This window comes from Tursiops truncatus, chromosome 1, assembly GCF_011762595.2.
Source record: "Tursiops truncatus isolate mTurTru1 chromosome 1, mTurTru1.mat.Y, whole genome shotgun sequence".
Lineage (NCBI taxonomy): Eukaryota > Metazoa > Chordata > Mammalia > Artiodactyla > Delphinidae > Tursiops > Tursiops truncatus.
Genome location: NC_047034.1, coordinates 93,398,449 through 93,418,819, shown reverse-complemented (window position 1 = coordinate 93,418,819; position 20,371 = coordinate 93,398,449). Strand labels below are relative to the sequence as shown.

At 31.5% G+C, this 20,371-nt stretch overlaps 1 protein-coding gene across 2 annotated transcripts in view; it reads right to left on the bottom strand.

Annotated features, from left to right (window-relative positions):
* COL11A1 (collagen type XI alpha 1 chain) overlaps positions 1-20,371 on the bottom strand; it is a 200,559-nt gene that overhangs the window by 118,755 nt on the left and 61,433 nt on the right. For both annotated transcript variants that reach the window (XM_019919166.3, XM_033862798.2), the window contains exons 5-12: positions 12,710-12,838; positions 6,957-7,073; positions 6,261-6,350; positions 4,052-4,306; positions 3,237-3,299; positions 1,827-1,868; positions 804-866; positions 66-140 (exon numbers count right to left, since the gene is read on the bottom strand). In XM_019919166.3, the coding sequence (XP_019774725.2) occupies positions 66-140; positions 804-866; positions 1,827-1,868; positions 3,237-3,299; positions 4,052-4,306; positions 6,261-6,350; positions 6,957-7,073; positions 12,710-12,838 (834 nt within the window). The remainder of the gene's footprint in view (positions 1-65; positions 141-803; positions 867-1,826; positions 1,869-3,236; positions 3,300-4,051; positions 4,307-6,260; positions 6,351-6,956; positions 7,074-12,709; positions 12,839-20,371) is intronic.

Here is a 20,371-nt window from a genome sequence, read left to right as displayed (position 1 = left end):
AGCAATATTTTTCAGCAGTAGGATGACAAAACATTGGGTCATCTTTATAACTATAAAAAACATACCGGTAACACTAACATGGTACCAGGAGGACCAGGTAAACCATCAGCTCCTGGTAGACCGGGACGTCCTGGGGGGCCCTAGGGAAGTAAATAAAATCATCAAAATTAATCAATAAATAAAATAATTAAATGTATTAGAAACAGAATAACTTTGAATACCATAAGTCTACATTATCTACTTTGTGTTTGTCCTCTACTTCTTGTTTAATCTCCTTTTAGTAAGGATACCTAGAGAGGATTGTATTTCATTGCAGTAGTTTTATATAATTTAAATAATGCACAAATTTATTGCCTACTCAAGGAAGGAGAAAAAAAGGGATTTTACAAGAAGAGTTTCAATAGACTTAACGCAAATGGTCTATTTCTCCATGTGACCCAGGATGTGATCTTCAAATTAGGATGTAGCCTTATTAATTCAGTCTATCAGTATTCAACTAAATAGTCATGGGAGTTTCTGGTAAATATGTCTGAACTCAAAAGGAAGAACTTAATCTAATGTATTGGGTTCATATCAAAATGGAAATTGATTAAAAATAAAAAATTTTCTTACTGATTATAACATAGATAAATGCACATTCTTTCACCTCACTTTTAAAATTATAGTTAGAAAAGTTAAACAAAATTTTGCACAACACTGAATTCATATGTTATCCAAGTGAGAATAATATGTTAAACCTGTAGAATATATTTTAATTCTTTTCATTTATGTTGCATTCTTCTGTTATGAGTCCCTTCACTTACCCTCTCACCAGGGTCACCAGGGGGTCCAGTGGGGCCTTGTAGACCTGGAGGACCCATAAGACCCTACAGAGAAATAAACCATAATCTGAGTTAGATTCCTGATTTTGTTAGTATTCAGGCAAATTCATCCTACCAAAATCAAAGAAGAACTCATATTCATAAATAAACACTCTTCTCCCAAACAATTGCCCTATTTATCTTCCCATAAAAAGAGAACATATAGGGACCACTTTGTAGCTAGCTCAACTCTTCCTCTACGAGGCTGCTCTCAGGGTAGAGACGGACATTCCAAGGAAGAACAGGAAAGGAAATCCTGCCAATGTACAGTCCCTGAGGTGGAAGTTTGTTCCTAGTTCTTACTGAAGAAATGGTATACTCATTTAATTAGACTGCAAAAATGTGACAGTGAAGTTGAAATGTAGAAATCATTTATATTCTTTATGGGTAAAAGTATTTAAAGGCATCAGTATAATATATTTATTTCACATGACAAGAATTTAATTAATTCCACAAAAGAAAGAGGATTTCTTACAAAGTCAGATCAGTACAACTACCTGACAATAAAGACACCCTGATGAGTAACATTAGCCTTATTAGGAAATGACAATGGAAGCTGATAGTCACTCCATTCAGAAGTACAGATAAGGCAGCTACAGTCCACTTAGAATTCTCAGCTCTCTTCTTTGAGATATATCTATACCTCTTAAAAAAAAAAAAGAGGGCTTTTTTTTTACTTTTATAACTTTCAGGCACAAAATTGAAGATGAGGTTAGAAAAGTCAGAGATATTTAAGCAACAAAAATATTTAAAACAAAATTTAATTTCATAGCTCTCAAAAGAATATAATTTGGATAGCCAAATCAGAAAGCGATTGAAGGCCACCGGGTCCTCTGACCAAGTATTTGCCTCTATAATTCAATACTCAGATTAGCCTAAAATGTATAAATTCAACAGTGTAATAGAAATCTTATATCTGATTATTTAAAAAATCAAGACAAAAATAATCTTAAAACATTTACATACCGCAGGTCCTGCTGGCCCTGGTGGTCCTTCAATAAGCATGCCCTACAGTTAAAAAAAGATAGAGTCATTACTAGGGCAATGTGACCCCTAACCTCTTATCTAATTGGCTCTTAGAAAGCACCACATCATTGCATTTTAAAAGGTAAATTATCTGTTCCTACATATAAAACAATTACAAGCATTTTTGCATGGGGAAGGGAGGAAATTAAAAATGATAGAAGACATAATCTCTGTCCTGAGAAAATCTGTGAACTAATTAGCAAGGAAATAAATATTCAGGTAAGTAATATTACAAAGAGAATATGCTAAGTGCTCCCCAAGAGGGCAAAGACATTTAACCAAGTTTTCCCTAGCACCCAGAATAATGCCAGGCACAAAGCAAGAACCTGATAAATATTTGCTGTGTGAATGAAAGGATGGACGAAAGCAGCACCTAAGCACTTTAACTCACGGAAAGGGGAGAAAAGTCCATGTTAAAGAACTGGACATAAATATAAGTTCTTAAAAAGACAAGAGAATAGAATACTATTTCAGGATAAGAACACAATTCTAGAAAGTTTATGATTCTACTGCGAAAACTGTCTTGTCATTTAAAAAGTTGGTTGTAAATTTTCATAACAAGGACAAATTTATTCTGAAAAATTATTTTTAAAGACTTTGGTGAGCATATGATGTGCTTTCTCAGATTTTGGAGTAATAAACAGATAACAATGTTCTTAGAGATGCATCTTTTATAGTTTTATCTCCTCCATCTTTTATAAAAATTTTACATCCTTGTAGTTCCTGAAATGATTTTCATTAGCTTGAGGCAAATAGTTAAACATACTTCCTTTAGTTCTAATGCAATACTTTTCCCAAATTGCTCATTAGGGAGAACAACAGTAAAATTGACTTCCAGTAAGAATTTGCTTCTTACCAATATCTTGAGTGGTAGTAACATTAATATAAATCTTCAAGTCACTTTTGAAGTGATTTGAAGATTTTTTCCAATGGAAGAAAAGCAAGCAAATTTTAAAAAGAACGTTTTCATATTATTACATGATGTGATTTGAATATGAAACAAATAAGTACTATGTCAAATAATATATTTCTAATAATGTTAAGTTATAGAAATTAGAGGAGAAAATCACTGGACTGGAAAATAGAAGAGGTAAAGTCTGGTCATATCTCAACCGCCAAACATTTGAACCCTTTAGGTCTTAGGTTTCTTAGTTTTTAAATGAGAGAATTAGACTGAAACATTGTCGGCTAGTCTCAAATTCCAAAATTCTGTATCTCTATATTTTTTTGGTGTATTGAAATTCTACTTGCCAGAACTGGCCTTACTAACTCATTACTTGTGGCATTATAAACATTCGTACATTAGAATTTTCAATGGTACTATTACAATGTATTCATACCAGTACTTACCGGTTCAACTACTGCTGGTTCTCCTTTCTGTCCTTTTTCTCCATATGCACCATGGCCATTTATCTGTTGAGTGAAAAATTCAAGCAGCCTGTCTTTAAGTAAATAAGGCCATTTAAGTATTTTTAAAAGATCATTTAATCATCTAAGTGCATTTAAAACAATCTATTAAAATGTGTTTTTAACATAGAAACCTATTAAAGTTTTAAATACTGAAAATATACAAACGGAAACACAATGAACATTAATGCTAAATCTTGAATGAGATTGAACAATTGTTTCTTAAAGACACATTATAAAAAGATAAAGATATCTGTCGACCTCATTATTATCCCAAGGTACTAAGCAAAAAGTGTCATCAAATTAAATTCAATAAAATAGAGGTGGAGGGAAGAAATGGGTAAAGGGGTTCAAAAGGTTAAATAATAATAATTATAATGATAAAATGATAATTAATATGGTGCATTCCTGAGCATCACCAGAAAAGAAAAATAAATAAAACAGTCTAAAAATTAGAAAACAGTCTTAGTACCCAGAATGACAATGACTGTAATTTAATCTTATCAATGCCAAGAAAACTTTTATACAACTCTATTAAAGATTATTCTTTCAAATGAAGACTCCAGTAGTGTGGCCTGAGATACAACTGCTGAAGATCCCCATGAGGAAGAACCTATCAAGGTAACCTAGTAGTGATAAATATTCATAATTTATATAAGAACATAACCTACATTTTAAACCTGAAAAGACATCAAGATGAACACGAAAATACTCCAGAAATAAGACATACAATGACACAGAGCAGAATACTGACTTACACTTGTTTCTGTGATATCTGTTTCTGCTGGAACACCTGGACCAAATTCTTCATTACTGGGGCTTGTTGGTTTATCTTCATATTCTTTATATTCATAAAAATCATATTCGCCTAAATCTCCATCTACCAGAAGATCAGAGTCCCTGCCATCTATTTCTTTGTTTTCATATAGCATATCCTCAGAATTTCTCCTCTGGGAATCATAATCCTCTCCAGTTAGATATTCTTCAGTAAATACTTCTTCAACTGGATTTGGCTATTAATTTAAGTTGCAAGGAATTGGAGAACATGAAGTTTACTGTTAGTAAAGCAAGGTAAGCATTTGCAATTACAGTTTGATGGAATGTGACAGGAAGTGGTCTGAATACTACTCAAGCAAGTCTGAAAGCTGGGAAAGACAGCCTTTCAGCATTATTGAAAGAAATATTTTTGTACATTGGTATGTACAAGGAAATATTGTTTTCAAAGAACTTTTGCCAATAAACTGCAAATATTCACATAGATTCAACATGTGTATTTGCTTGTTCCATTGGAAAAAACTTGTTATGCAATTTGATATTTACTTTATAGTTTGACTTGAATAATATATATATATGTATATATAGAAAATATATAGTTAAAGCTTTGCTTAATTTTCAAATCTCACAGAACCTCATAATGAAATATAATTGCTACCAGAAAAGTCATGTAAGTTTGACTCTCAATCCGAAAAATAAAATATTAATGCCAATATTGAGATTTATCATTGCAATATTTATGCAGAGTATCTAGAATGTAGGGAAGTATTATATCACCAAAGAGTTCTTTATAGCAAATAAAATGTAAATTATAGTCCTCAGAATTTAATACAATAGAATATATCACTGTGTAGTCTCATAAAGAGTATGAGATTATTCACTTAAAAGTAAAAATTACATCAAAAATACTATCTCAGAGATATAGAAAAATAAAGCTAGTATAATTTCCTTTTTTCATAAATAATTCTCATTAATAGCATAAATCTGAATGATATTTATTAGGTAATTTTGGGCCATATGATTTTGATAAATTAAATAAATTTGATAAATTAAATAATTTATCTTGCTACTTTTGAATTTCATAAATAACTTGTTTGCTATAACATAGTGAATCTAGATGATAGAACAATATTGAATAATACGCAGTGTTACATAAAGTCATGTGAATGAAAAATGTGGCCAAATGATTAATTTAGTGATTGTTAACTAAAATAAAATGTCCAATAACCATAATATTTTTGTATTCTTAAACAATGAGTATATACTATCATTAGGGGGTGCATATCATCTGGGATCAGAATATTACTATGTTCATAGATCTGAGCAAAAGATGAATGAATTTGGGTATATAAATAAACACCTTGAATCAAGATAACCATTTTTGGAAAATGATTATTTTGGACTAGATGAAACTTGAAATTGGTTCCTACCCTAAAATGTTATTATTCTAAATTATGTGTTTGCATATAAAGTCTCACTCAGTTAATTTGCCTCACTGGGACACATGTTATATAAATTTTTAATAACTAAAATGATTCAGGTATTCCTCATACCAGTTAAACTGAATTGTATACTTATTTTTTTCATAATCAGAATATAGGCATAGTATGAAATTCAGGAAGATTGTTCTATTTGTTCTATTTGTACCTGTATGTACTTAAACATTTTCATAGAAAGGACTGGAAAAGGTTAAGATATAATATTTTAACCATAATTAAGTTTGAAAATGTAAATAGCCACTAAAACCAACTAAGACTATATTTTCTCAAAATATTTGTGTCATAAAAATGCATGATTATTGGTCAGATGGAGTAAATTCTAATTGTATCATTTGATGATACAGTTGTTACTTTAGAGGATTCTCCTCCTCACAGAAGGGTCATGTTGTGAATACCCTTAATCACAACATTTTGAGAAGCTTGCTCAATCCCAGGAGGAATCAAGAAAATGATAGCAGTCAATTCAGTTTGATCAATTTAGCATTTGCATGAAGCAAAGAGTCATGCAAAATCTGAATTGACATTAATTTTAAATGAACTGTTTTTAGTAATAGTGAGCCAATTCTATTGTTTCTCTTACCTCAGTAAAAGAATAAAAATGTCAAACTTTTCAGAGGTTATAGATTCTTCCAGAGTGAAATATACCAAGAAATATTACACATTTTAAAAATTTAATGCTGTCTATGAGCATTACCTCATTTGGTCCAGATACACGCCTAGGAGCTTCTGTTTGGTAACTTTCTGTTCCATAGTTGTATTCTTGAAAATCATCAACAATATTTGCCTAATGGTAAATTCAAAAGAAAATCAATTAGTAAAAATGTAAGGTAATCCAAAATCTATGGAAATCATGATTTAACTGGGGTATCGTATTAGCCAAATGAGTATTTATCTAGTTGGGTTAGGACAATGACTCATCATCAGAGATCTTCCAGCTTATCTAGGAGAGATCTTGATTGCTTTTTCTTTGCTACCTTTACCCCTAGCTTGGCTTTTGCTGCTGCTTGATAACTTTTCTTCTTCTTGGTTGCAAATTTTTCAGATTTAGGGGGTGTAAACTTTTTGGACTTTTTCTTTGAGTTAGTGGCCACTGTCTTCGTCTTCATTTTGAAATTGAATTTCTTTTTCTGTAAAATGTGGTGAAAGATGGAATGGAAAACATAAATAAAATGAAAAGGGAAATAAAGAGCATGGATGAAAGGAAGGATAAGCAAAGCAAACCGGGCATCATTCCTTCAGGACAGCTACTGTCAATAAAAATCACAGTTATCAGGTCATAGAAATCAGATGAATGAAAGGTTTATGATAAGTTTGAGGAAAAGTGGACATAAGGAACCACAGGATGACAAACAGCAGGACCCCATACACAAAGGCGCTACTTTGCTTTTACCTCGGTTTGCGCTATTGTCTCTTCAGTTACAGTGGGAGTCTCTGTTACACTTTCAGCCTCTTTATATTCTGCTTCCCCATACTCATAGTCATATTCCATTATATCCTCAGGTGCATACTACATCGCAAAGGAAAAAATATCAGGCAATTTTGTTAGTTGCGGTAATACTATTAACAAAGTGGTAATCATGTTCTTAACTTTTACTAGTAAAAGTTAAGAGACAAGTAAATACTGTTATTTAAATATTACTTCATGTTACAAGAAGTAATACTGTCTTATACAGAGTATAATAACAGTGACAAAGCAGGTTTTCTAAGAGCAGAATAGTGGTTAGGATTGTGAGGAAATTAAAAGTTTAGAATATTAATTCAAACTTTTAATTGTTGAATATTAATTCAAACATAGCAATTACATACTTGGACATAGTTGTTAAATAGTCACATTAATTTTGATTTGTAAAAATTGCACATAAGCCTCCTTTATCTTACAGCAATTTCAATGGGTCCTTTTTTTTCCCATTAAACTACATGTTTAAAAATAAATGTATGGAGAGTAGTCTTCCCAAGCAAGAAAGAATTTTCATATCTATTATGAGACGGAAAGGGGAGAGAAACGAAAGGGAACAGAGGAACATGAAATGAGTCTATATTTTATTTGGAATACTGGAACCGATGTAAAAATACAATCTAAAGTTTATTCAGAAATAACTAAATTGCTATAGACTTACTTAAGATCAAAATGAGCACAGAATACTTGTGAACCATTAAAAGATTCAAAATTAGATCTGTTTATAATTAATACATTTCAGTTTTACAAATACTGCATTTTTTCTATTGAAAAAAGAGCATAACACTTAGATACCTTAAACCATGTAAATGTAACTCAAACTGAAAAATGGAATACTAGATTATTCTGTATTAAAAAAAAATTTAGGAGAAAAAGGTATGTTTCTCAGTAGAGGGATGTGCAATACAATCATTAATATTGTAAATAACATGCTTGCTCACCTTCAGAGCCAAACACCTCTATCAAAATTTTAATTTTTAAACACCAACATAGGTATTGTGAAACATATTTTAATTATTGGTTTTAATTAAAATAACTGTAAATCCATTAAGATCATATATAACAAAAGATACTAAGCAGCAAACTCAACAAGCTAAAACTCATATATATTTATATATTATTTATAATATATATTTATGTATAAGTATATATATTTATGTATATACACACATATATATTTATTATGTATAATATACATTTATATATATGTATACATATATTTATTATGTATAATACATATTCATGTGTGTATATATACATATATACCTATGTGTGTGTGTATATATATATATATATATATATATATATATATATATGCTAAAAGCAACCTATTTGAAATTCCCTAAGTATTATATTTGGTCACATTTTCATTATATCCCAACTGGACCTCTCTTGGTATTTTCAAATTGACAAAATATCTCTTTTAATGTGCCAGAAAAATAACTCTTCACCACATGTCTTTTAGAGAACTGTGATCACTGTGCCTTCTAATTTTAAAGCTCTATTAGATATAGCAATGCAAATGAGTGCAAATTTCACAAAGACATATAATGAGACATGTTCAAAACTGACCCCCTGGCAATATTGTATATCTGGCCCTTAATGAAATACCCTCACTAGAGGAAACTTTTCTAGATGGTTCAGCTGAAGGTCATATTGATATATATAGACATACTTTCAGTGTTTATGATTGTCAAAACTTCAATTTGATTAAATTAATTGAAATTAATTCATAATTTTACCTATCTAGCAATAGTTTAATTTTCATTGAATATACATTTTAAAGACTTCAACAAATCTTCATTCTAGTTAGTATTTGAGTAGAATTTGTTAAAATAGAAGAATGCATATATAACTTTTTGAACATTTGTGTTTCTTCATGACTCTGCAAGCAAGATATAATGCCGACTATTTCTAGGAAAGGTAAAGTATGTATTAATCAATAGCATCATTAAATAAATAAAACAATTAAATACTGAATTTAGATACATATTAAAATAATTAATGGAAACTGAATATTGTCTAATGAATAGTTTTTTTCCATAGTTATAGTCACACATGTTGGAATAAGAAATAGTGGATTTATATAATTACTAGCTGGCAGCTTGAAGTTAAAACATGAAAAAAGATTAGCCAGGCTAATTTATGCTTTAGAGTTTTAAAATTAAGCAGACTTTTCAGAATCCTATGCATCTATGATGAATTGTAAAAACATAAGACAATATATAAAGGCATAAAGGACTGTAAAAATGGACAATTTAAATGCATCTTAAATGAAGCCTGATATTCAAAGCACCAATTACTTTTACTATCTTTATATCATGTTTTTTTTTTTCCTTATAGGAGGAAACCTTTTCCAACCTCCATAATTCTCTCGTCTATTTAAACTTTTTCCACATGGAGATCAAGCAGACTAGCTGTGGTCGTGGAATAATGAAGGCAGTAACATGCTTACCTGCTTAGGCACTAAAGCACATGTTTTTCTTAGAGCCATCAGCAGTCAGTGAAAAGAATCACTGCTTCTCTTCTCCTTATTTCTTTATCTAAACAACATGCCCCTTCTGGTGGGTATTGATATACTTAGGACTTTGCTGGTCTACACAAAGCTTTACAACCTATTTTTGGAGATGATTCTCCCTTCTTACTATGGAATTTGGGGGTGTCTCAAAGACAGGTAAAGAAGAGAGAACTACTTGTAATCAATCAGATGTATATATGCAAAAAAACGTGCAGTGATGGAAAGATCTCACCTATGATCTGTGAGTTGCCTAGCATAAGTTATAGTATGTGAGGAGAAAGGGTCTTCTTCTAGAAATGTCAAGTTTGTTCTTATTCAGTTTGTTAGAAAAATAGTGGCATAAGTAAATATCTGAACGTCTTTGAGAACTAGAATATATGATAAATATTGAGGGCAAAAAATATTAAGGTAAGAAATTTCTTTATAAAATATTGTTTTTCCCTTGCTTCTTCTTTTTCCATCCTTTATGTATATATTTAAAAAGAAGAACATCAATTGCCTAGTGTATAAAGGGCATTGTAGTCTGTGTAGCACATTAAGAAAGAACCATATGTAGATTTAACATCTAATTTCTTATTAAGATATAAGGATAATTTAACACGATGGTTTAATACAAAACCATCATAATTTTAATATTAGTTACTTTGCTATATAAATGGTATTGTGGAGGTTCACATAGAATAACAGTTTGATATTATCACTATGTCTAAATCTATCTTCATTTTACATTTCACTCTATGATGATGATGTGATACTGTGCCAAACACATAAAAAATGTAATCCTAACAATGAATTAAAATATGTTATTTAGAGGATATGAACTATACAAAAGCACAAGTTGAATAAAACACATTTGAGTTAATTTATAAAATAAATTGATATATTTATTAATCCAAATCAGAATAATAAATATGCAATTTTTCAAATTTATTAATTATAAATTAAGCAATATAAAGTACAACATGTATGTTTGATGCTCTATTTTGCACTTTATGTTCTTTATTCACTGGTAACATTGCATTGCTATTTTGTATAGGTAAAACATCTGTAGTGCAATTATTAAAATGCATATTTGTAATATAATGTATTAATGGCTATCATTCAAAAGTAATATAAGGATGGCTTGCTAATTCTGTTAACCAGGTGTTTTTCATACTAGTATATAATAGTTATCTTATTATTGAAGTATCAATGTAATTTAGTACTGGGGGAAAAAGTGAGAGCTGATTCCTCAAAAAAACTTTTCATTGTGACATACTCAACATAGAAACTGTAAGAAATGCTATTATTGCATCACCCAACCAGATTTTCATGAAGGTTTTATTATAGCAGCATGCTCTTTTCCTTATCAGTTGCTTCCAGTAAAAACAAGTTTGATTTATCAACAGAATGTTAAATTTATGAATCAACAACTAAGGTCAAAAAGGGAAAGTCTACTTCTAAATGAATTTAAGACAAAAATGGTTAAAAATATTATTTTGCTTTAAAACAACTCTGCTTACCTGATGTAATAGCATTAAAACATGGGAATAAAACACCTCAAGGTGATATAATAAGAATGCATACCTTCATTCTTCCAAAAATCAGAGCCATATCTGTTACTAAAAAGAACAAGACTTATCTTTCTTAAAACAAAAGCAAAATAAATCTCACCCATCTTGAACACCCATACTAAATGTTATAAATTTTAATATTGAATCACCACATAATCTCTAAGATATAAAAACACTAAAACCTGATGGACATTTTACCTATCTTCTTGGAATTCACAGACTGTTTTAATAAATCATGAGGGAATTCACAGACTGTTTTAATAAATCATGAGGTAATAAAAAGAATGAAGCACTTGAGAACTGAAAGAAGCAAACACAAATATCCAAGTAATTTCTCTTTTTTCTCTCATATTTGCTTTCCTGTTAGCTTCTTAAGACTTTATCCTGTTTTAAAAAAACATTAATATTAAGTCATGGAAAAGATCAGTGCAACAGAATTCACTATCATACCTCAAAAAGGAAAGTAATGTCAAAAAATATATTTCAAGCACTTAAATGGTAAAATCCAAATTGAATTATCATGCAGAAATAACAGTAAATTAAAATTAAGAGATAAGATCCTAACCTATTCTAAATAGTAGAACTCAAAAGATGGTATCTAATAGTATTTTAATAGTCAAGAAGAAAGCTATTTGAGTTATTTTCAAACATAAGGACAGTCTTGATGTCTTTAAACTTCCCCCCTCACCTTCTAAAATTTAGAACTCTTCACCTTGAGAAAAAAATAAAAATATAGATTTGCTGCTAACTAAAGACTCAATTCCTTCCAGTATTTGCTTTCTAATTTCCAGAAAATTCACATTAAAGAATTATCTAAAAATCTGCATAAAGCATACACTGTACTATATTTTTTTTGTTTTTTGGGATATTCAAGTCTGACAAAATTGCTATGGCTAACTTAAATGTACTTATTTTTGGTTTGAGAGAGAATAGAGTCAAATTTCATTATGGTGAATTTTCTTGCAAAAATAGCATGGAAGAATGGTTTCACACCCAAGTTTCAAATAAAGTGACATAATATTAATCAAAGAATATGAATATTTAGTTACGGCAATCAGTTCATAATGCTTTTCATTTCATTGCTCTCTGTATCAAATCTTATTCAAGAAAAAGAAAACTTACATATCAATATAGCATAGCCTTACAGAAATGGAAAAAAAAAATCCCTCTAAATATTCAACTCAGCCTGACAACTTTAAGATAGCACTAAAGTCCCTTTCTTATCTGCATGAATTGCCAAAGGCCTGTGGATATGGCAAGTATGCCAGAAAATAGTTACCCTTGTCTTGAGGCTGTTTTAATTACTGAAATGCTAAGGACAAAATATATCTTTGAGAAATTATCTTTTTTCTCATCTCCCCCCAAATAAAATATGCTCCTCTACACAGTATATGTGAAGTATCTGTATTTTTAAGAAATTATGTAACAAAATACTTAAGATGGAAACAAACACCAAAAATCTTCTTTAAATCACATATTCTTAGAAATGTTAAAACACTATAAATACAAGGTAAAGTTTAATTAAAAGTGAATAAATGGAGGTGAGCCTCCAAACTGCAAACCTATGTCCTTACCATTGGAATGAGAAAATCTGCCCTTGACCTTACGGTCCTCACCTCATCGATCTGGGGTTCCTGAGCCTGAGAAGCCTTGGGTGCTGAGGAATCACAGTCTGGACTGTAATGCTCACAGTAGTCATACGCTGCTTTGGGGTCACCTATGATCAACAACTGCTGGATGTCCCCCTGCCAAGAAACAAACATGGTTATGTAGTCAGCATATTTGAATACACATATATCCAGAACAAGATTTATCCAAGACACAGTGTAGTTCATCTTTAAATATGAGAAGAAATCGCTTACATTTCAATGTTAAAAACAGTCCTATAGGATTGAGAGAGAAATTCACACCTGTTTAACAAATCAGATCTTCTGCTATATTGTGGTTCAGAGAATCTATAGTATATTCATCTGTTTGCTAAAACTTGGTTTAACTGCATTCACAGTTTACTCTGTGTGGAATAGACAAATGAAATGTGAATAATAAGCTAATAAAAAAGTAAGTAAGATTTTAAAACTATAAAACTGTAATGTATTTCCAATATTAAATAATGGAAGAGTTCGATTGAATTATTTTTTAAGCAAGTTTATACAAGAATTTTTAAATGAAAATATAGATCCAACTATTGAGTTCTGTTAGAGAACTGAATATCAAAAGAAATTTCTACTTACAAATATGAATGAGAAATGCAGAGACCAGAAAAATCCAAATTAAAAAGCATATTTGCTTTTGGCATATTTTTGTTAAAAATGGAGCATCTAAGCATATATCAAACTCACTTATTTAGAAATCTGAATAATTTTAATAAAAAATAAACATTAGAAATAATTAATAGGGTTATCTAAAGAGTTTTAGTTCCAGGAGGTTCTGGAAACTGTGTAAACAAGAGGAAGATCAAATATTTTTCTCTCAAACCCATCTGAATATTTCCACATGGGTCTAATTTGACATGAAACTAGTTTGATATAAATCTATGGGTCATGACCATATTAATTCAGAATTATATTCAGTCCTAGAAGAATGTCTGGGTTAATATCCATTTGACTTGGTGATTCAAGTCCCTGTAAGTCTGAGCTCATGAGTCTGATTCACAGAACTCCTGATATCATTTTGAATAATTTCAAAGTTACTTCAGCTTTCTCTACGTCTGATTAACATAAGCTCTTTAGAGCCTGATGAAAATTTTAGAAGTTTCTAACATTGAGTTAGAGAGCAGGAAAGAATTCATAGCACTTTTATACCACAATATTCATTTATTCATCAACAAATGTGGATTGAGAAGTACTATACACAAGACATTGAACATAGTATCACTGGAGATGGAAACATAAATTTGATGTAATCCTTGCCCTTGGAGAGTGCAATATAGTGGTTAAGATTTAAAACTGTAATAAAATGGAGTATAAAATTTATAACTTGAAAAGATATAGCAGACTCTTGTGAAAAGTGCCAAGAAAAGAATTAAATTATTTAGTTCTAGCTGGCAATCCTTTATTGAATACTGTGGTTCCTATCTTTGGTGTGATAGTTATTTCTATTTGCATTGCTCTTTCTTCTGTCTAAAAAGCACTGTATATTCTTACTCTTAAAATTAGCATTTATGCTAATGGATCATAAATCTATATTTTCATTCATATCACTTTACTGAGATATAATTTACATATAGAATTTATTCCTTTAAAGTGGACAATTCAGTGTTTCTTAGTTCATTCACAGAGTTTTCCATCTATCACCAATGTCTAATTTCAGGAAATTGTCGTCACCCCTAAAAGACACACCATAACCAATGGCAGTCACACCTTATCTCTTCCTTTGCTAGCCCCTGGTAACCACTGAACATTTCATATAAATGGAATCATACATCATGAGGCCTTTTGTGACTAGCTTCTTTCATTTGTCATGTTTTCAAAGTTTACCCATGTTTTAACATGTATCAGTACTGCATTCCTTTTTTGAAATAACAACTTTCTGTATGAACCTACTATTGAATACATTTTGTCTATCTAGTCAGCTGTTACTAGCTATTTGAGTTGTCTCAACTTAGTATATATTTTGCTATTTGTTTTTTATATGTCATTCCTTTTTTGTTACTCTTTTACTCTCTTATTTTGTGCTATCTTCTTTTGTGCTAAATAGATATTTACTAGTGAACACTTTTAATGATTTTGTTTCTTTTACTATATTTTAGAGTTCTTGTTTTAGTGATTACCTTGGAGATTATAATTATCTTAATTTATAACATTTTTCAGATTAATATCAACTTAATATCAGCACTATACAAAAATTTGTTTCTGTATAACTCTTCCCTTTTCCTCTGCTTTGTAATATTATAGTTATACAAATTACATCTTTATACAATATAAGCCATCAACATAGTTCTATAAATTTTGCTTTATGCAATTGTATTTTAAAACAGATAAGAGAAGGAAAGTGCTATAAACAACAACAACAAAAATTTGTACTGTTTTTATATATACTTATGTTGGTAATTTTACCAGTGTTTTTTTATTTCTCTGTGTGAATTTGAGTTACTGTCCAATGTCCTTTCATTTCAATCTAAAGGATTCCTTTTTATTTCTGGTAAGGCAGCTCTACTTTTGATACATTGTTTGTTTTTCATAAATCTGGGAATGTCAATTTCTTCTTTGTTTTTTGAAAGATAGTTTTGCAGGATATAGCATTTTTGGTTGACAATCTTTTTCTTCCAGAACTTGGAATATGTCAACCACTGTTTTCTGGCCTCTATGAAATCTGACAAAAAATTAGCTGTTAGTCTTAATAAGAATCTCTTTTATATTATGAGTTATTTTATTATTGATGCTTTGAAGATTCTTTCTTTGTCTTTTGACTGATTATAATACTTTGTGTGTGGATTTCTACAAATTTATCTTGCAGTTTCTTGAGATTCTCAGATATGTAGATTAATGTGTTTCATCAAAATTGGGAAGGTTTTGGTAATTATTTTTTGGAATATGCTTTGTACCTCCTTCCTCTCTACTCTTTTTGGGACTCATTATTATGTCTATGTTGCTATGCTTGATGGTGTCCCACAGGTCTTTGATGCTCTGTAAACTTTTTGCAAGTTTATTCTTTCTTTTCTTCATACTGAGTAATCTCAATTGATTTTCAACTCCCAATCTATTTTGTTCTTTTTTAAGACACTCTACATTTATTTATCTCTATTTGATAAGGCTTCATTCTCATACTTTCATGTAGTTGTTAAGCTGTGGCTTCCTTTAGTTTTTTTTTTTTTTTTTTTTTAACATACTCATAATTGCTGATTTAAAGTCTTTGTCTGGTAAGTCCAATGTCTGCATGTCTTCAAGGACAGTTCCTATAGATTTGTTTTTCCTTTGTATGGGACATAATTTCCTGATTCTTTGCCTGTCTCATAATTTTTTGTTGACAGCTGTACATCTTAAATGTCACCTGTGGAGACTGGATTCCATTGCCCCCTCCCCTCAATGCTTGTTGTTATTTTGTTTGTGGTTGTTTTTGCTGCTTGTCTGGTGACCTGTTGAAGTAATTATATATGTCAATTTTCTTTGTTTCCTGTGTCCACTGAGGTGTCTGCTCAGTTAGATTAGTGATGAGCAAATGATTGGGCAGAGAATTCCCTAAAAATCTCTCACTATTTGCCAAGAGACTTTGAGTATGTATTTGTGTGTGAGCATGCCTATAATATTCCAACAGTTTACAACTCTGCCTTAGATCTCATTTCTTGCTATGCAGATCCTCAAGGTCAGTAATATTTGAGATATTAGGGTCTCTTCAGGTCTTTCCTGGACCTCAGTGACCTTTATAGACATCTCATTTCCAAACTTTTTATTTTTAGTGTCTTTGTCTGATCCTTGTTTGCTCAATATCCTAACAGTTAAATGAACACCGCCAACTACTTGCTAAAGATCTGCATCTAGAATGTCTCATTAGTAACAGAAAAATGACTAAAATTAAAATGTCAAAAACACACATCTGCCAATAAAAATTTCATTGACATGATATATTACAATGTTTAGTAATCCTTGAGATAAATTTTGTTGAATTCAGAAATTTCTCTACAATCAGATTTAACTGTATTTCTTCAGTTATTTAGTCATTTCATTCAATCATTCATTCAAAAAGTGCTTTGAAAGTGCATGTAACATGTTAATATGTTCAGATAACACCCAAATAAGGAAACACCTACTTTATTTCCCAATAAAACATGAAATAAAGCAGAATCAGCAAATACCCACCCACAAAATTATATGGCTTATAATGGTCATACTATTATTAGTGTGTCCAGCATCAAAATTATTTATTTTTATATGTTATGAGGCAGTACAATCAAACAAATTAGATTGTTTCTGAGATTTTCTTTTATTCTTTTTTGTAAATAGCTAGAACAGACTTTAATATTTAGCTTATGCCTACTGATTTTAAACATTCTCACAGCAAATGAATATAAGTTCTTAAAATTTATTGATAACATTTCTCAAACACTAACTTATGAGTTTAGAACGCTGAGTAGCCACAATTGAATTATTATAAATGAGTAATAACTAGTAACAGAGAAATTTGAATATTCTTCATTCTGTTGTTAAAAAAATGCATCATTCAGTACCTCTTGTGTACTGTCATCACTGAGGGTTTCAATCAGAAATTCTGATTCTTGAATCACAGCCTTGCCATTAATTACTTGGAATTATGCAAGTCACTTACCCTAATTCATCATTTGTAAAATGAATGCATTTATTTATTTATTTATTTATTTTTGCGGTACGCGGGCCTCTCACTATTGTGGCCTCTCCCGTTGCGGAGCACAGGCTCCGGACACACAGGCTCAGCGGTCATGGCTCAAGGGCCCAGCCGCTCCGCAGCATGTGGGATCTTCCCAGACCGGGGCACGAACCCGTGTCCCTGCATCGGCAGGCAGACTCTCAACCACTGAGCCACCAGGGAAGCCCAAAATGAATGCTTTTAGAGATCATATCTAAGGTCCTCTTCAGAACTAAAAATTATAGACTTCCACACTTAACTTATAGATAATATAATAAACCAAATGAAGCTTTTGCTGAAACACAAAAAATTGCCTATCTTATTACATATAGTATTTTTAACAGTATATTTTTTAGAAGAATACTGGTTTCCTGAGTACTCAACTGTTCTAGTCAAGGCACTCCGCTTCATTAAATGGAAGCCTGCCAACCTTTCCACAATAAATTCTTTTTTCAGGTGTTTGATATTCAGCCATTAAATATAGTACTACTGGAAAGAAACTGGAAAATTGTGTTAAAAACCTACAGTACTATTTTCCCCGGAAGGCATTTTATAGTGTTTTATGTTAATCATATGACATGTTATGAGACAGTCTGTAGACAAACAAAGCATCCTGACAGCTTGAATGAACTATAAATATTTAGATTCAACAGTCATAAAAATTTCTACAGCTGGAAAAGGGTGAAGTTACCAAGTAAAATTGGCATCTGCTGTACACAACATATGAAAAAGACATCCTCCTCCTCTAATGCTCTACAAAGCCAAAATTAAAATAGAGCTGAAACAATTACCTTGCTATCTACAGCTATCTACAGTGTCAACTAGGTCTATACTATAGTATTTTTCTATAGACAGAATGAGTCTAGAGGAGGGAAGCAAAACAAATGCAAGAAAACTGAACAGAAACTATATATAAAGATGAGGTTCTTCTGAATGTCACATGCATTGCAAAAGGATCCAGCCACATTTTTTTCAAGACCAATTATATAAATAACAGCATATCCTCCTCTCAAAACTAAAATATAATTCACCTATTCTAACAATTTTTGTTTCTTATTTTTGTTTGTATATGCATACATAGAGTAACTCTCTATAAGGCCTAGCTATTTCCGTTTTCCCTGCTATGAACGTAATTACATTATAACTCAGGAAATACACAAGTTAATACACATTTAACTTTTTTGCATGTACAAGAAATCACATTTATTGAAAAAGTGTTGTACAAGAAATTGGTATAATATCTAAGGTCACATGTCAATGTGTCAATGCTAAGTGTCTGAATTTTCAGATTCAATTCTGCATCCTATGAAGTCAACCAGTGCTTGGTTGAAGTCAGTTCCCAGCCTGAGCATCCACTGAACTGTACAGCAACAGCAGCTGATTCCTGAGAATGAGCAATGAAAAACTGGGTTTTGATCAGCTGTCATGTTCAATTCCATGTGCCTGAATAAGGTAACCTGTGAATGAATTATGTGCTTGAAGCATAATAAGATCCCAAGAATGACAGAGGAAATTCAGACATAACCAAACAGTTAAAGCAGAGGCTGGATCAATATACAACTATAATTGTTCAATAAGCAGTTTGTTTTTAAACAGCTTATTTATAAACACTCTCTCTAATATCAACCTGGCAACTAGTAACTCTACAATCCTATAAGGCTTTTAATTCCACTATGAATCTTGGAAGATTTAAACTTTTAATATTAAAACTTGGGTGTTAGTTATATTCTAGGAGAATAACTTACTTTCGGTAATATCTGGAAAAGAAGACTCCAAGTATTTATTGACTATGTGTCTCACTGAATTTCAAAGCTTTCTAGAGTTAGAAATTTCATCTCCCCTAAACCTGTTGTAAATCACATGCTGCAATTGCATTCTATAAAATCAGCTAGCCTCCAAATTTCCCGAAGCACATTCTTACCTCCATTAACTTTAACATGCAGGAATCTCAAAGGGAATGAATGCTTTTATAAAATGCTTCTTGTTAAAATCTTGACTGTATGTTATAAGCAAATAGGAGTTAGGTTGATGAAGAAGATGGAGAGGGAAATAGTATTAAACAGGAAAACGGGGCTTCCCTGGTGGCACAGTGGTTGAGAATCTGCCTGCTAATGTAGGGGACACGGGTTCGAGCCCTGGTCTGGGAAGATCCCACATGCCGCGGAGCAACTAGGTCTGTGAGCCACAACTACTGAGCCTGCGTGTCTAGAGCCTGTGCTCTGCAACAAGAGAGGCCGCGACAGTGAGAGGCCCGCGCACTGTGATGAAGAGTGGCCCCCACTTGCCACAACTAGAGAAAGCCCTCACACAGAAACGAAGACCCAACACAGCCCAAAATTAATTAATTAATTAATTAATTTTTAAAAAAGACAGGAAACCTCTTAAACAGAACTCTGGATGCATGAAACTGACAAAGTTGGAAAAGTACATATAGTGCTGTATAGTTGGAAGGAAGGCCCTATATGGTGATAATGAGCAGTGAGGGTTGAGGGATGAAAGAGATAAAGTAGAAGAAAGAAAAAGAACCAAGCAAAGAACCAATCTGAGAAAAGCTTTGTGTGTGAACTGAATTCTAAAAGTTACAGAATGTCATTCAAAGACTTTGAACCATGGAGCAAATTGATCAATGACGTATTTTAACAAAATTGCTATGACTACATAGGGAAGGATGATTTGAAAGCAGCTAGTTTGGAAGCATGAGAATCTTGCTTAGGAATCCATCACAGTTAAGCATTGGGAAATTTAACTCAGCAACAGCAGGAATGGAGTAGAGGATACATAGAGTTTATTAGAGAAAAACGTGTGAGATTTGAGAACTGACTAGGTAATGATGATGGAGTGGAATGGGAATGGCAAGTAGAGAGGGAGGAAGTGCATTAGAGAAGAGTGGAAGGTAGTTCTGTAGTTTCTGGTATGAGCAAGGGTAAGACGGAAAATCCATTTACTCAGTTGAGAAACAA